This window comes from Littorina saxatilis, linkage group LG16 (genome assembly GCF_037325665.1).
Source record: "Littorina saxatilis isolate snail1 linkage group LG16, US_GU_Lsax_2.0, whole genome shotgun sequence".
NCBI classification, from domain to species: Eukaryota; Metazoa; Mollusca; class Gastropoda; order Littorinimorpha; family Littorinidae; genus Littorina; species Littorina saxatilis.
Window position 1 is genome coordinate 27,150,766 of NC_090260.1, and position 16,784 is coordinate 27,167,549.

Below are 16,784 nucleotides of genomic sequence, written 5' to 3' on the forward strand. Positions count from 1 at the left end.
CTGCCTGGCTGGCTGTTGCACCGCGAATTCCTCCCACTGCCAAGTTGTTTTTGGCTCACGTAAGTGTAGCCTATGCGATCGTAACTTTGTCTGTGACAGGGTAGGCTACCGCTCCTTTCACAGCAGACTCTGCACCCGAGTTGTTGGCCTTTAAGTCAACACCGGTGGATTGTGGAATTCTGTTTGTGATGGGGTCTGGTGGTTTCCGATTGTCTGTATGTTCATGGAAACCTTCGGGTTTGCATAACCGTTTTCATAGGGCTAAGAAATGAGCCCTAACATTTTCAATCCTGTTTGATTGCACTTCGCCTCCCGAGGTGATCGTAGTGTTACGGCACTCGGTTACATCTGGCGCTTGCGAGCAGGGATGGGACTCGGCATGATATGTTCAGGTAATGGCATAATATGACCACTGAACATGTTCGTGCTGTTCCCATTCTGCGAACTTGGGATGGACAGTGGTCCCCCGGTTCGGAACAGGCTTCGGGACGAAGTTCATTCAAACGGGGGCGATTGTGACAGGGGAGGCTACCGCTCCTTTCACAGCAGACTCTGCACCCGAGTTGTTGGCCTTTAAGTCAACACCGGTGGAATGTGGAATTCTGTTTGTGATGGTTTCCGATTGTCTGTATGTTCATGGAAACCTTCGGGTTTGCATAACCGTTTTTATAGGGCTAAGAAATTAACCCTAACATTTTCAATCCTGTTTGATTGCACTTCACCTCCCGAGGTGATCGTAGTGTTACGGCACTCGGTTACACCCTATAGACTGATCCCGGCCATACTGAACTCATACCGTCGGCGGCCGTGAACGCCACTGAACTGCAAAACGTTACTTGAAACCACACACAACACACACTGACACGTACACACTACATACACACACACACACACACACACATACACACGTGACGCGGCACCGGGCACTGACACACACACTGACACACACACACACACACACACACACGTGCACGCACGCACACACACGCACACCGGCCCCCACACACACACACACACTGTGCATGGAAGACACGTACAGACTTTATTGGAGGGGGCTTTTTACAAATAATGTGATACATGTACAACATACAAAACACAAACATTCTTGTGTGTAGGAACTGATAACCAGTCACAGACTGGTAAAATATATATTCAAAGTGTGTGAACATCAGGCAGGTCGGCCGCCGCACTCACTGACGAAGACGTAGAAAGGTACGCCCCCAACTGAATCACACATGCATAGCACACACACACACACACACACACACACACACACACACACACACACACACACACACACACACACATTCACACACATAGCACGCGTTTTTTGCTTGGAAGACAACATTTTTATTGTAAGGCCTCATACAAATGTGTACAACAAACAAAACACAAAAATATTTTGGGTGGAATCTGATATTTGGAGTTAATGCACATATAGGCTGCCGCACTCAAGAACACGTCGAAACGTACGCCCCTAAATCACACACACACACACATACACACACACACACACACACACACACACACACACACACACACACACACACACACACACACACACACACACACACACACACACACACACACACACATTCATGTACACGCACTGTAGAGTTGTGCATACACGACACGTACTCAAGTACGTTAGCCGCTTACGTTTAGAACACACTTGAATATTTCATCAGCATGATATTATCAGTTAGGTGTTGCGTTCAAAACAGGTTATATTCGCCAGATTCCGTTTCCAATTCCATAGTGTATCCTTTCAATGGCAATACATAAATCATCCATTGGTCAATTGGGCAAAACTGAGCTCAGTGCTAAAGTGATATCGACGACATTTCCGTCGATATCAGTTTTGATATCGACGACCTCTTTATTGCTTCCCCACTTCAAAAACAAAAACACCTACATTTAAAAACAAACAAATATAATTATATGAAAATGTAATTATCCCAGAATTTAGTTGAGCAAGTGACCAAAGACTTTTTGAAAGGAAAGACATTTTAAAATACTGAAAAGTACAAGAACAGAGTGAACAAAAAGAAATAATAATCAGAGGGAGGAATATGGAACAGCCAAAACTGAGACAAATACTTTTGTAATTTCTTTACAGAAAGTACAAAATGTCCAGAGAATTAGCAATATATCTAACATTGACTGACTGTGTGATGATATCTTCTGCCATTGGTCTGTTTCGACAGTGACATCAAAATCTCGACCTCCGGTCTCGATTTTGATATCACTGTCTCAACAGACCATAGCAGAAGATATCATCATACAGTCCGTCAATATTGGGTACAATTAAAGCCGTTCACTCACTGACAGACACGTTTAATTTCACCACTGTAACCGTATGAGCTTTCAGTCCACCATGACTAACGTACAGAGCCGTGTTGGGAGACAAAGCCAGACCCTGAGGATGATGCAATTTGTGCACTGACGTCACGAGATGACGCACAAATTCTCCTTTCCTCGTAAAGGCCGAAACCCGATCGTTGTACCTGTCACACACAAGAATGTTTCCCAAATCGTCAGTACAGGTGGCGTGAGGAAACTTAAAAAACCCGTCTCTTTTTCCGAAACTTCCGATCGCGCGCACAAAATTGAAATTCTTGTCAAAAACCACTAAGCGGTGATTTCCGGAATCGGACACAATGACGTCACCGTGAGGCGAAACAGTGACGTAACGAGGTTGGTTGAAGGTCGATCCGGCACTCACAATCATCTGTCGGACGTAGCTCCCGTCAGCGCTGAAGACGAAGACTTTACTGGTTTGAAAGTCTGTGACGATGAAGTTCCCTTCACCTGTGACAGCAATCCCTGAAGGACAAGATAAGTGGTTTTCGCCGAAGCTGCCTGTGACGTTGCCTTCAATGTCAAGGACGATAACTTTGCTGTTTTTACGGGAGGTAATCGCCACGTGGCCGTCCGGAGTTACGGCGCTTGCCCACGGTTCCAGGATGTCCTCGGATTGGAAGACTGATACCACGTCACCGTTTTCGTCGAATTTCTGGGGGGAAAAAGGCAAAATTAATATGTTGCCTTTGTGAATTTGTATGAAAAGGGGTAGGGGTTGGGTGGCGGAGGCTTTCTGAAATAAGAGTATGGATGCTGTGTCAGTGTCTGTCAATGTGTTCTTGTGTGCATTTTTCAAGTTGTTAGTTTTTCTTTATCAAAAAACATTTAGAATGTAAAGTTATCGGAACACACACACACACACACACACACACACACACACACACACACACACACACAAACATACACACCTGAACACGGCTGTTGACCAGGTCCGTGACGAAGAGAGAGCCGTCCCGTGCAAACTTCAGATCTGTGGCGTCCTGCAACTGTCCTTGACCGCTTCCTCGTCCACCTGTCGTCATTATCATCGTCATCATTATCATCATCATCATCATCATCGTCGTCATCATCATCATCATCATCATCATCTTCATCATCATCATCATCATCATCATCATCACATCATCATCATCATTATTCGTTGGTGGCAGCCGATGTTTATCCGATCCACCAATAAGCATGTTCTTTATCACTGGTGTTAGCACTGATTGCTTCACTCATTGCGATATACATGTACTACTACTACTACTTCTGCTACTACTACTATTACCACTACTACATGTACTACTGACAAATCCGACGGCCGCACTCTATCCTCAGCGTAGGCAGGTCATCGTTCTCATCCTCACAAAAATAATCCTCCTTCTCCTCCTACTATTCCTCCTCTAAATCCTCCTCCTCCTTCTCCTCCTCCTACTAGGGGAAGGGCTCCTAATATGGACCGGATCCTAATATGGACCACCTCTTGATCTGAAAAACTAACGGCGCTAGAGCGCTAAAAACAATTTCATTCGCTGTATTCACCCTCTCTGGATAACTTGCGCATGTCAAAACAGTTGCAGAAACACAAACCTTAAAGCCGTTAGGCTTTTTATCTTTTTTTCACTTTTGGCAGCGTTCGCCTAAAACGGACTCGTTTTACGTTTCTGTCCACAGCCAAAGCTTTTATCACACATAAATTGCTATATATGACAGCTAAGACCGTATTTGTTACATTTTAGCAGTTTTGACCCAGAGTTTCTACTGCAAACAAAAAATAATAGCAAAATCTCAAAGTATGTGTGAGTCCCCTAATATGGACCACCTTCAACAAATCGAAAAAAATAAAAGCTAAAGGCTATTTTCATTAATTCATTAAGAAGCTTGCTGAAAATAACCTATAACTAGCCCTCGAGCTTTCAAAAAAATATATGAAATTGTCTTCTTTTTGCGGAAGTTAATAATTTCACTTATTTTCACTCTGTTTTTGATATGCTTCTTTAGTTTCCTGGTGTGCTTCAAATAATGCTCTCATCAACCCGAAACAGATAAATCTAAAGCATACTTGAATTAGTCTGACATGCACAATAAGTTGTATCATGTTATTTTGAAATATAGGGGGCTTTTGACAGTGATTCGTGAAGGCCGCTTCACTGGTCCATATTAGGGCGCCTAATATTGACCCTGTGTGATTTTTTCTGTATTTAATTTTTGCTGAATGTCTATCAAAGCTATTTCACTCTAATTAGGCCTAACGGTTAACCTAAGAGAGAAGGACTACCAAACACAAAATGAAACTTCTTCGCAAAGAAACAAGCTAGTTATCAGCAAAAAACAAAAAGTGGTCCATATTAGGAGCCCTTCCCCTACTACCACAACTACTACTACTCCCCCTACTACTACTCCTACAGCTACTACTACTATCACTTCTACTACTACTACTACTGACCTATCTGACGGCCGCACTCTACTCTCAAGGTGGGTAGATCATCGCTGTCGTCATCGCAACAAAACAAGACGTTGACATGACCCGCCATGCCGGGCTTGTACTGCCGCGGGGATGTTGTGTCGCTCTTTGGAATTTTCTTGCTCTGCTCTGTATTCCCTGTTACAAAAAGCAAAGAAATAATGGAAGGGCGCTGGTTCTGAGCGACGCCTGGTTCTCGAGATAGGTGTGACCACATGACGTCATTTATACTTTCGTCATCGAGGATCTTTGGTATTTCAATCAGTGTCATTTCCCAGTTCTGTGTTCTGAGGTCGTTTTGACTGATTTGACAAGTTGAGAAAACCAATGACATTTTATTTTTGCGAAGCAACTGAATATGACAAGAAAAGAAAGCGTGCAGAGTTATGTTTGGGTCCTGCCAGACTTTATGACAATGGAAGAAAATGAAGATGTCTGCTTTTCGTCTGCGGCTTTGAAGGTAGGGAGATTTTACAGCGTACACGGTAAATTGCAAGCCGTAATAGACAAGAATTGTTATTCTTCTTTCTTCGAAGTACGTAGATTTGTTCTTGGCCATATTTTCGAGCTGTGCATTGTTATATTATGGGAAAAACACGTTTGAACGCAAATTCGCAAAGAAATTTTGATCATTTGCTCCGGAACTGCAACATCGATTTGCCATAACAACAAATTCTGGCTCAATATGCGGGTAGTGTCATATTTTTTAAATGGATTTGGAAGAATTGCTCATAATTCACATAGCACTCCGGCCCTGTTCTTTTTTTCGTCACACACAAAACCGTTATTTGTTTTGGGCGACGCAGCATTAAAAGTTTCTTTCAGAGAGAAAAATATGACAAAATCCCTTCTTTTCTGAAATCCGAAGCAGATAGACTGCTTACGTCTAAAAATCCAGAATTAAAAAAGAAGAAAGGTTTGGGTTTCTCTTAACTGCCATGGGGATGTTGTGTCGTTCTTATATAATTTCTTGCCCTGCGCTATACTCCCTTGTTCAGCATGACACGTACCGTGATACTGCCTGCCAAAAGGGTACCCAGAGCAAGACTCGCTGTCTTTTCCTGAATTCCAAAAAGTAAAGTTCCAGACCTTTTTCGTATAAACCTTTGCCCCCAGCGTTTCGACCAATCAGATTTTAGGGCACGGCAGCCTCTCTCTGATAACCGGAACTAGGGGGCAATAGGAGCATGGCCTGAAATACCTCTTTCACTTTCCGGGTGCTCGAAGTACCATTGCGAGAGGAATACTTTGAGAAATTCTGCAAGAAAACGGATTATCTTGTTCAAAATCATGAACAAGTCGCGTAAGGCGAAATTACTACATTTAGTCAAGCTGTGGAACACACAGAATGAAACTGAACGCAATGCAATTTTTCACAATGACCGTAGTCCGCCGCTTGTGCAAAACGGAGTGAAACTGACGAGCCTGTTCAGCGCGGTAGTGGTTTCGCTGTGCTGCATAGCACCCTTTTCTGTACCTCTCTTCGTTTTAACTTTCTGAGCGTGAACATATCATATCTATATGTTTTTTGGAATCAGGAACCGACAAGCAATAAGAAGAAATTGTTTTTAAATCGATTTCGGAAATTTAATTTTAATCATAATTTTCATATTTTTAATTTTGAGAGCTTGTTTTTTTTTTTAATCCAAATATAACATATTTATATGTTTTTAAAATCAGAAAATGATATAGAATAAGATAAAATTGTTTTTGGATCGTTTTAGGACAAATTTATTTTAATTACAATTTTTTGATTTTTAATGACCATATTCATCAATTAATTGTTAAGCCTCAAAGCTGAAATGCAATACCAAAATCCGGCCTTCGTCAAAGATTGCTTGGTCTAAATTTCAATCAATTTCATTGAAAAATGAGAGTGTGACAGTGCCGCCTCAACTTTTACAAAAAGCCGGATATGACGTCATCAAAGACATATATCGAAAAAATGAAAAAAACATCTGGGGATATCATTCCCAGGAACTCTCATGTAAAGTTTCATGAAGATCGGTCCAGTAGTTTACTCTGAATCGCTCTACACACACACAGAGACACAGACACAGACACAGACACACACACACACACACACACACACACACACACACACACACACACACACACACACACACACACACACACACACATACACCACGACCCTCGTCTCGATTCCCCCTCTATGTTAAAACATTTAGTCAAAACTTGACTAAATGTAAAAAGAAGAAGCCTGTGTTCATTTTTATTACCGGTCCTTAACTTTATTTGAAGAGTATTTTTTTATACACCGCAAATGACTGTACACTGACGCGACAAGCTAGCTCTCCGGGTTGTGCGAAAGGCAAATTATCTTACCGTAAACTACCTTGTATACGCCCAATATCGAGTAAACGCCCACCCCCTACCTTTGGTCAAATTCTGCGCACAGGGTACAGTACCTAGCAAACGCCCACCCCCCATTTTCGATCATCAGAGTAAAAGGAAATTAAAAAAAGATTATGTGTGTGTGTGTGTGTGTGTGTGTGTGTGTGTGTGAGAGAGAGAGAGAGAGAGAGAGAGAGAGAGAGAGAGAGAGAGAGAGAGAGAGAGAGAGAGAGAGAGAGAGAGAGAGGGACGTCAGTTCCGTGCAAGAACGCATCCTTTGAACTCTTCCATACCAAGTGACCAAAATATCGTTATTCTAGCAAAGGAACCGCTCCTGCAAGAGGTATAGTACCTAGTAAACGCCCACCCGCAATTTTTGGGCAAAATTGGTGCATAGAGGGGGTGGGCGTTTACTAGGTAGTTTACGGTACATGGAGAAATTGCAGTGGTGCTGCATGTAACGCGAAGACACACAAAGCACTACAACATTTGCATTGTATTTAAATATATGTTTCTTCTTCTTCTTCTTCTGCGTTCGTGGGCTGAAACTCCCACGTACACTCGTGTTTTTGCACGAGTGGAATTTTACGTGTATGACCGTTTTTACCCCGCCATTAAGGCAGCCATACGCCGCTTTCGGAGGAAGCATGCTGGGTATTTTCGTGTTTCTATAACCCACCGAACTCTGACATGGATTACAGGATCTTTTCCGTGCGCACTTGGTCTTGTGCTTGCGTGTACACACGAAGGGGGATAAGCCACTAGCAGGTCTGCACATAAGTTGACCTGGGAGATCGGAAAAATCTCCACACTTAACCCACCAGGCGGTCGCGGCCGGGATTCGAACCCTCGACCTTCCGATTAAGAGGCCGACGTCTTACCACCCCGCCACAGCGCCCGTCAAATATATGTTTAAAACTGATGATATTTTGTGTCGAGCCTGGATACAACGAATGCAAAGCTTGAAAACGACTGTGAAAACATTAAAGCACTTGACAACATTATCACATCGCAGAACATAATAATTATAAAGAAAGTACATACTGTCTTGCCAGCAAATACGATCACGTTTACTGTCACAGTTCTGTCTAGCTTTCGCGCGGAATATTATTCAAAACTTGACCAAATGTGAAAACCAAACTAAATTATAATAAAGACAATTCATTTCTTTCATTCGGGAGATTAGTTACTCTTTTACATATTGTATAGTAGACTTTCATCTTGAGTCATTTTGTCAATAAAGAATTCTCCATACACTTACTTGACTGACGTTCCTTTGAGCTCATGTAGTCCAGCGTCATCACATGTTTATGACGTGTGAGGTCTGACGTCAGAGCGGGATTGGCGTTTTCATCTTTGTCGGCTGTCTTCCGACTTTTCCAGGTGAGACTGATGTTCATGTTGACGTCAACGGTGACGTCTGATGACGCAATGATGACGTCCCTCTCGCAACTTTTCCAACCAGTTAAGCCTGCAATATAATTAATGATTTTGCTTCTTAGTGTGGAAATAGCTCTTGTATTTGAAGAGGACAGTAAGTATATCCAAGGTGCCAAAAATACACTTTGTCGTCATTTTCACGAGTTTTCATTCATAACAATTAACCGGGGTAACAATACAGTACAGTACAGTACAGTACAGAACAATACAATACAGTACAGTACAGTACAATACAATACCATTTAATCCAATACCATACCATACTATACAATACAAAAACACTTTCGCATGTCAAAAAGATAGTCAGTGTTACTGAGGTACTCACAGCGTTGGACTAACTTGTTATTTTATGCACACTTAGTAACACAGAAAAACATCCCACATGCACTAGTACGTACTTTAGACTTTGATAAGTATTTAACAGATTACACACATGCGTTTCTTTCAAAAGAGCACTGAATAATCCGCTGAGTCCCTGAACTGTAGGAGGTTTTATACTCTGTTGCCCGTGTCAATGAAAGTGACGGTAATAAATTTTCAAGAAATAATGTCAAGGAGGTAATACGAAATTAAGAGTGTGGTGATATTGAGGTCGAGCTCTCTCTCTCTCTCTCTCTCTCTCTCTCTCTCTCTCTCTCTCTCTCTCTCTCTCTCTCTCTCTCTCTCTCTCTCTCTCTCTCTCTCTCTCTCTCTCTCTCTCTCTCTCTAATCTCTCTCAAAGGTACTTTTTATCTTTCTATACTATTATCTCTCTCTCTTTTTTTCGTTTCAATAAAACAAATTGCAACCTAGATAGTATTGCATGAGGTGTTTGCACTACGAATCTGTCAGTTTGTTTATTTTTTCGTTTTGTTGGCTGGTTTTGTGGTAGGGTGCGTGGTTGAGTTTGTAGTGTTTTTTTTTTCTTTCTTTCTTTCTTTCTTTCTTTCTTTTTTTTCCTTTCTTTTTTAATTTAAATTTTTTTTCTTTCTTTCTTTTTTTTCCTTTCTTTTTTATTTAAAAATTTTTTTTCCTTCTTTCTTTTTTTCTTTTTATCTTTTTTTTCTTTCAATTTCATTGTTCGTCTATCAGTCAGTCAAAGTGTGTTAATTGTCACTGTCTGCGATAATTCATTAACGACAATTTGTCGGAACCACAAACACAACCGCGCAAAAAGGACTACACATAAGCCAGTCCCGTGTGCCTGCCATCTACCTGGGATTCTGGGATGTGTTGTAATCTAGTGCTAAAAAAGAAATGAAGTTATATATTTTTTTCCGGCAGCTCTGAAGCAAATACGCAGGACCTGGAGAAGACAGTATCATTTGTCTTGCTGCCTGTGCTGACAATATAGACGTGTGATCGACAAGAAGAAGAAACACTCAAACGCTTTAGAAAATCCTTGAGAAATAATCAAGCATATATAACATATATAACACCGAAACGTCTGTGAAAACTTACTGTTTAAACGGCCCCAGAGTTAGAACAAATCCTCAATATATACAATGGAAATGCGTGAGTAAACATCTTTACATCAGACCTTATCAGACAAGAAACACTCTGTATGCTCTTTTTGTTTGTTTTGACAATAGCCAAGCACATCATTGTGGGGCGATTAATCAAATACCATTCGTCCACCAACTCACATTGTTCTTTCGCTCACTCTCTCAGAATTCTACATATCATAATGCAATTCATGATACGATTCAAACGATGCAGGCACATCCGTACATAATACATGTCATTTGAGGGGGGGGGGGGGGGGGAGAAAAAAAGGAAATATTCTTGTCATCATCCTGTTACACGTACTAAATACCATCAACAGGGCCCGGATTCATGGGCCAGCCACACAGTCGAGTGAAATGCAGTAGTAACTGAGCCGACGAAATCGGGTTTCGCGAGCAATATTTCAGTCGGTGGACTCTGCTTCATCACACGGGGAGTTACCCCCCGCGGGTCAGGGGGACGAACTTTCCCGATGCTCCCCAGCATGTCGTAAGAGGCGACTAACGGATTCTGTTTCTTCTTTTACCCTTGTTAAGTGTTTCTGGTATAGAATATAGTCAATTTTTGTAAAGATTTTAGTCAAGCAGTATGTAAGAAATGTTAAGTCCTTTGTACTGGAAACTTGCATTCTCCCAGTGAGGTAATATATTGTACTACGTTGCAAGCCCCTGGAGCAAAGTTTTGTTTTTCGTTTCCTGAAATGAGCTAATGTACTTATTCCGCCATCATGCTAACCTTTGTTTTGTAATTACTATGATTGCTTAAAATAAGCATTATATGCTTGAGTATGTAATCATCCATGCATTGTTCTTGTCATGATTAAAATTGAATAAAGTTTTGTTTAAACCAAATTTTTGACAAGTGGCTCTATCCCATCTCCCCCCTTTCCCCGTCGCGATATAACCTTGAATGGTTGAAAACGACGTTAAACACCAAATAAAGAAAGAAAGAAACACGGGGAGTTGCCTATGATTACAGTGCTGCCCTCCCCGTGTTCGGACAGCCGCAGTCAGGTGACGAGGCGATGGTACGACCGTCGGTGTGACTACCGCGACTCCATGAAACCGGTTCTTGAACCCCCACCCCCCTCTTCCCGCCCACTCTTCCTCCTTGTCCCATCTCCTTTCCCTTCCCCAATCGTTACAAACACTTCTTCTATGGGCTGAAACTCCTACAGTTTTTACGCAGTGCAGGACCGTTTAGTTTATCCCGCTATTTAGGCAGCCACATACGCCGCATTCCACTAGGCCATTGCGTTCGTCAATCGTCACAAACGATTAAAAACACCAAGTTTTCTTTCTACTCACTTTCTACCTCTAGCCTCCAACCCTCCCCCATCCGGGGACTTACCGCGCCTCATACACCGATAAGATCTCAGGACGACCGCCATGATGGTAGATCGCTGATGAGTCGTTTCTACGATGGTAAATTCACAGGAAGTCACTCGCAGGGTGATATATTGAAGTTATCCCACATTTTGACCGTAGTCAGACGCAGATTTTTGTTTTAGTGGTAAATCACTGAAGCTTCTGGCATACTTTCACACCGTGACCTATACTTTGGGAGATGGCCCGCACTTCATTTTCAACCAACACGCCGTTAACCACAATTCGTTGGAGATCTGTCTTGGATTTGTGAATTCTGTCTCTTTTTAAAAGCTTGAGTCTATGTTGATTGCTCCATACCGAATTCCATAAACAGTTGTACACATCCTTTATTTTGTCCACAGAATGTTTATGTGTCTTTCTTCCTGTTCTGTATTGTTACATGTTATCCCATTAACTGTCACCGGGCCAGTTGGACTTTTGAGGTAACTGGTGATTCTTTGTGAATGTCTCTGAAAATATTTTGGGAGGTTATCCTCTTCATTTGATCCCAACCACTGTTACTTTGTCTGTTTGGGGCTTTTTTGTGTGTTGATGAGCTTGGACATGACATGCATTCATAATAAGATTATTTGTGAATCTTGTGGATATCTTTGAAAAAATGCGTCTTTGAGCCCACGTTGTGAACTTGGTGTAGATATGCTCTACATTGAACAAAAAGAACATCAATAAATTATTGATATTCATCGACATCAAATAAATCCTTCGAATGGAAATTACGCGTGGATCACTGTCAAGTGCTTGGACCTGGAATAATAGGCCGTGAAAGGTGGATGCAGCGCCTATAGGCTGTTGATCTACTGGCCGATGTGAATGCGTGATATATTGTGTAAAAAATTCCATCTCACACGGCATTAATAGGTAACATGCGCCTTGAGTCGCCTTGTGTGGTGAGATACGTGCGCGATATAAATCCTCGTAAATAAAATAAATAAATAAATAAATATCCCTATCATACAGCACAGCTTTCGCGATTGCAATCTTTAAAAAATTTTTTTTTTTAAATCCCATCAGTAAATTATTGTTGTTGTCATTGATCAATTGCAAATAAATCTTTACAACTGTATTCACTCGTGCATCACTGCAGATCCATTGTTGATTTCACTCCTGGAAACACACCCCAGAAGAAAAAACAAAAAAACCACCGTTGGGACACAAAAGATTTAGCGCCGCACTGAGAGGTAGAGACAACCATAAACAATCAAGACTGAATCATGGATTGGAGATGATTGCCTAACGTGAGGTATTTACGCCGAGTGCATTGATAACTCGTCTCAACGTCGCGGCAGAATTGTACTCAGTGCAGCCCCCGCGCCCCTTAAAGTAGTCGTCACTGAAAGTTTGATTGTAAATAAGTAGTCTTTACTGGGGTTTTTTTTCACAGCGAACGTGGATTTTCTTTTAAAACAGCCACTACATTGTAGACGGATGCATGTTTTTGATTAAAAGCATCACAATGATGTGCTTGGCAAATAACAAAAGAAAAAAAAGAAAAAAAAATAGCCACTAGCCATGACATACGATTTGTATGTTTCTGCTGTGCGTCTCCAATCAGCCTCCCGTAAACCATCACAGATACGGTCAGGCTTTTACACACAGTACAAACACCCTTTCATTTAAACACTCACCGATTGAGAACATCCTAGGTGCCCTCCGTAAAGAGCGAACAATTTTCAAAGAATTTATTTTTGTGTGGTTTATCTTACCCCTGAGCCATCGTGAACCCGTGTGATCCAGTTTCCCTTTTTCACAATGTAGTCGTCAGTTAGTCATTTGAATGCGACTCGATGTGAGCTTATTTACAATAGCGCGTTTTTATGCACGAAACAAACGGCTGTGGTTCACAAGAACTCTAGCGATGGCTTTTGACTGTTGAGAGGAACGGCGATATGCATAAACCGTCGTCTGCTACGACCCTTGCGTGACCCTGCTTCCGGGCTTTTCTTTTTTCAAACTTTCACAACTTCGAATTTTACTGATCTTGTCAGTCTTGATGAAAAAAGAATTCTTTTATGATTAAAGAATGTTTGTGTAACAAGCTGTCAATTTATTATTAAGATTTTAAAAGTTAGGTCTAGCGCAAAAACGCACCACGGTCCAAAAACATTTTGATAATCATCGATTCACGGCTATCGCCAGTTTACATCGATAGAATGAGACCCGAAGGGAAGTAACTCATGTTTGACCTGAGTTCAGGATGGGTCCAAAAAGTGTTCGAGACAATCTGCAAAATTAATTCTTTAAAAATTGCTCGCTCTTTACGTAGGGCACCCAGGATGTTCCCGTTTGGTTAGCGTTCAAATGGAAGTGTGTTTGTACTGTGTGTAAAAGCCTGACAGTATCTGTGATGGTTTACGGGAGGCTTACTGTCCGGGCGTGATTTCCGGTATTGAATATTCATAACAGCCGTCCAGCACCAAAACGAGGCGCCATTGTTGTAGAGGACCAAGTCCACGAAAATAAATTCTTTGAAAATTTCTGACGCTCGACAGAAAGCAGCCAGGATGTTCCCGTTCGGTGAGCGTTCAAATGGAAGTATGCTTGTACTGTATGTAGACGCTCGGGGAGCTCTGTGATGGTTTACGGGAGGCTTACTGTGCCTTTAAAATATCATTCTACCTGTAATTATTTGAGCATCCTGTGGCAACGCAAACATTGTATTTTACAGCACAATTTACACATAAAACTATAATGATTATCTTAAAATGGTTTCTCCACAAAAAAAAGTATATCTGCTTGTTGAAAAGAACAGCAGAACGCCAAAGTTAAGTTAACCTTAAATAGGAATCATCTCCCTTTAGATATCTACAGTTCACTGTCATATTCATTCCAGTAAACCCCTAGAGTTCTTTTAAACACCTGTAAAATGTACATGTGAACATCAAAGCGAGGATATCAAAGCGGGATGATATAGACCTAATTTCCAAGACGATAGATCGCGGACACGTGTTACACCCTGCAACCATCGGAGCGTGACAAGGGCCGATAACTTCCCACCAAGATGCTAAGTAAGGGGGGGGGGGGGGGGGAGGACTTCTCTATCTCTGACGTCACACAACTCGTGACGAGCTACACTGATGCAACAAAGAGCACGCTGCGTGGGCGAGAAAACTAGCCTGTCTGGGTTCAAGTGCTAGTCTTTCGGATGAGACAAAAACCGAGGTCCCTTCGTGTACACATAGACCAATTAAATAGCCTATGGTGTACACTACATTGGGGTGTGCACGTTAAAGATCCCACGATTGACAAAAGGGTCTTTCCTGGCAAAATTGTATCGGCATAGATAAAAATGTCCACCAAAAATACCCGTGTGACTTGGAATAATAGGCCGTGAAAAGTAGGATATGCGCCGAAATGGCTGCGATCTGCTGGCCGATGTGAATGCGTGATGTATTGTGTAAAAAAATTCCATCTCACACGGCATACATAAATCCCTGCGCCTTGAATATGTGCGCGATATAAATTGCATAAAAAAATAAAATAGATAAATAAATCCCTGCGCTTAGAACTGTACCCACGGAATACGCGCGATATAAGCCTCATATTGATTGATTGATTGATTGAAAGCAATAAAACTGACGCTATGACGTCACAATACGATCAAAACAATCTATGTGTAGATATCTCTACACATAGCATCAATCATCATACACTTAGAGCACACCTCATAACGGATCAAACCAAGCAAATATAATAGCAACAACACTGAGATGTCCTCACAGTTCTCTCCTCAATGCAGAAAAAAAACCACAGATGCATCTCATAAATTATTGAAACCATGAAACCGTCCAACACAATGCCGGTCTGCTGAAAGTAATCTCGCTGATGTAAAATCAAAAATCAGTTAGTTCCGTTTGGTTTGGCAAATCAGTCAAGTACAGGGCTGAATATTGGCAGTCGCCCGATCGCCCCCGGCGGGTTCAAATCGCGTCGGGCGGGTTCGAAATTCCTCTGAAATCGCCCGCCGGGCGGGTTCAAATTTCGCTGAAGCACAAAGTCGTTAGGCAACGTAGTTAATCGGAACGGCCGGGGAACAAATATCTCTCGCGGGCGATCTCAAACTCTGTCACTTCTCTACTGCCCACTCATCCCCCCCCTCTCCCCCACTTTGAGAAGGACTCAGGACTACCATCAATCAAGGCCAGACACAGTGGCTAGACAGCTACCCCCCTCCGCCTCACTTGACCACGAGCCGCTGGCGATTGCATCAGCAGTCAAAATAGCTACCACCACCCCCCCTCCCTCCCCCCTCTTTGCGCTATGCACTTCATCCCCTCTCTTATCTTATCCTGCGCTGACCAATCCTTCAGAGACTTTCCTCTCAGATAAAAACTCGGTCATTGACCCCGGGTAAGAAGGTCAGTGTCTGGACAGGCAGCTGTGTTCAGATTGCAAGTACCGGTCATTGACCCAGGTCTCAAGGCAAACCAGCTTTTACAATGCATCTGCCTTTGATCTGACCGCCCATCCAGAGCAAACATATTCCCCCTCTGTATTTTTCCTTTGATGTCCCTGCTATGTACCACTGATCCAGTTTTTGGGAAATGTATAGGTCATTGACTACAGTACAGGGATACTCATTAAGACCGTTTTCTAAAATATGTTAACACCAGCTTTGCTGACCAACTTTAATTAGTACAAGTAGTGACAGTACTACTGCTGTCAATTATTTCCTTCAACAAGGGCTTGGAAACATGAATACACGCATGCAGGAAAAAAATAAAATAATGGGTAGCGCCGTATACTGTATGGCAGCTCGCTTTCCCCAGGGAGAAAGCAGCCCGAATTTCTGTGAGGTTATCCTCATGGACTATATAAAAATCTTATCTCTTATCTTAAGGAAGTAAAAAAACCAAACCGATCCAGTATATGTGATAAAGAAGAAAAGACAGACCTTCAACAATAGGATAAGGGGTGCAACTCTGCAACTCTTCTGAATCAAAAGCATAAAGATCACCTGTAAACAATTCTAGGATCAGGAAATCTGAACATCTGTTGTGTTCATTAGGAAATAGAAATGAAATATAATGCTTTTGATTATTTATGACTTAAGCTGGCTGGTATGCCGTCGCGATATAACCTTCGTGGTTGAAAACGACGTTAAACACCAAATAAAGAAAGAAAGATGGCTGGTATGCAACTTTTATACTTCTGCTTGATCTAACAGTAATATTAATAACACACACATAAAGAAAAAGAAACAAAACAAGAAAGCAACTTAGAAAAAATTGTAGTCAGCTTTTTATACTTGGTTTTACACAACAAAAAACATAATTCAAATTAAAAAAATTGCTGATTTACTCTTTTGT

General features: G+C 41.8%; 1 protein-coding gene across 1 annotated transcript; it reads right to left on the bottom strand.

Moving 5' to 3' along the window:
* Positions 1-1,346: 1,346 nt before the first annotated feature.
* LOC138950704 (tripartite motif-containing protein 2-like) lies at positions 1,347-8,630 on the bottom strand. The gene is made up of 4 exons (XM_070322424.1): positions 8,427-8,630; positions 4,793-4,948; positions 3,273-3,376; positions 1,347-3,016 (listed from the first exon to the last, which is right to left on the bottom strand). The coding sequence occupies exons 1-4, from the start codon at positions 8,563-8,565 to the stop codon at positions 2,318-2,320; spliced, it is 1,098 nt and encodes a 365-aa protein (XP_070178525.1). The 5' UTR covers positions 8,566-8,630; the 3' UTR covers positions 1,347-2,317.
* Between the last annotated feature and the right edge of the window lie 8,154 nt (positions 8,631-16,784).

Bases quoted from the DNA above. Each gene is read 5' to 3' on its own strand.
- LOC138950704 (XM_070322424.1), bottom strand. From the start codon at position 8,565: ATGAACATCAGTCTCACCTGGAAAAGTCGGAAGACAGCCGACAAAGAT. The intron at 3,377-4,792 runs GTCAGTAGTAGT...TAATGACGACAG, and splicing joins AGAGTGCGGCCGTCAGATAG to GTGGACGAGGAAGCGGTCAA. The intron at 3,017-3,272 runs GTGTGTATGTTT...TTTTCCCCCCAG, and splicing joins TGGTCAACAGCCGTGTTCAG to AAATTCGACGAAAACGGTGA.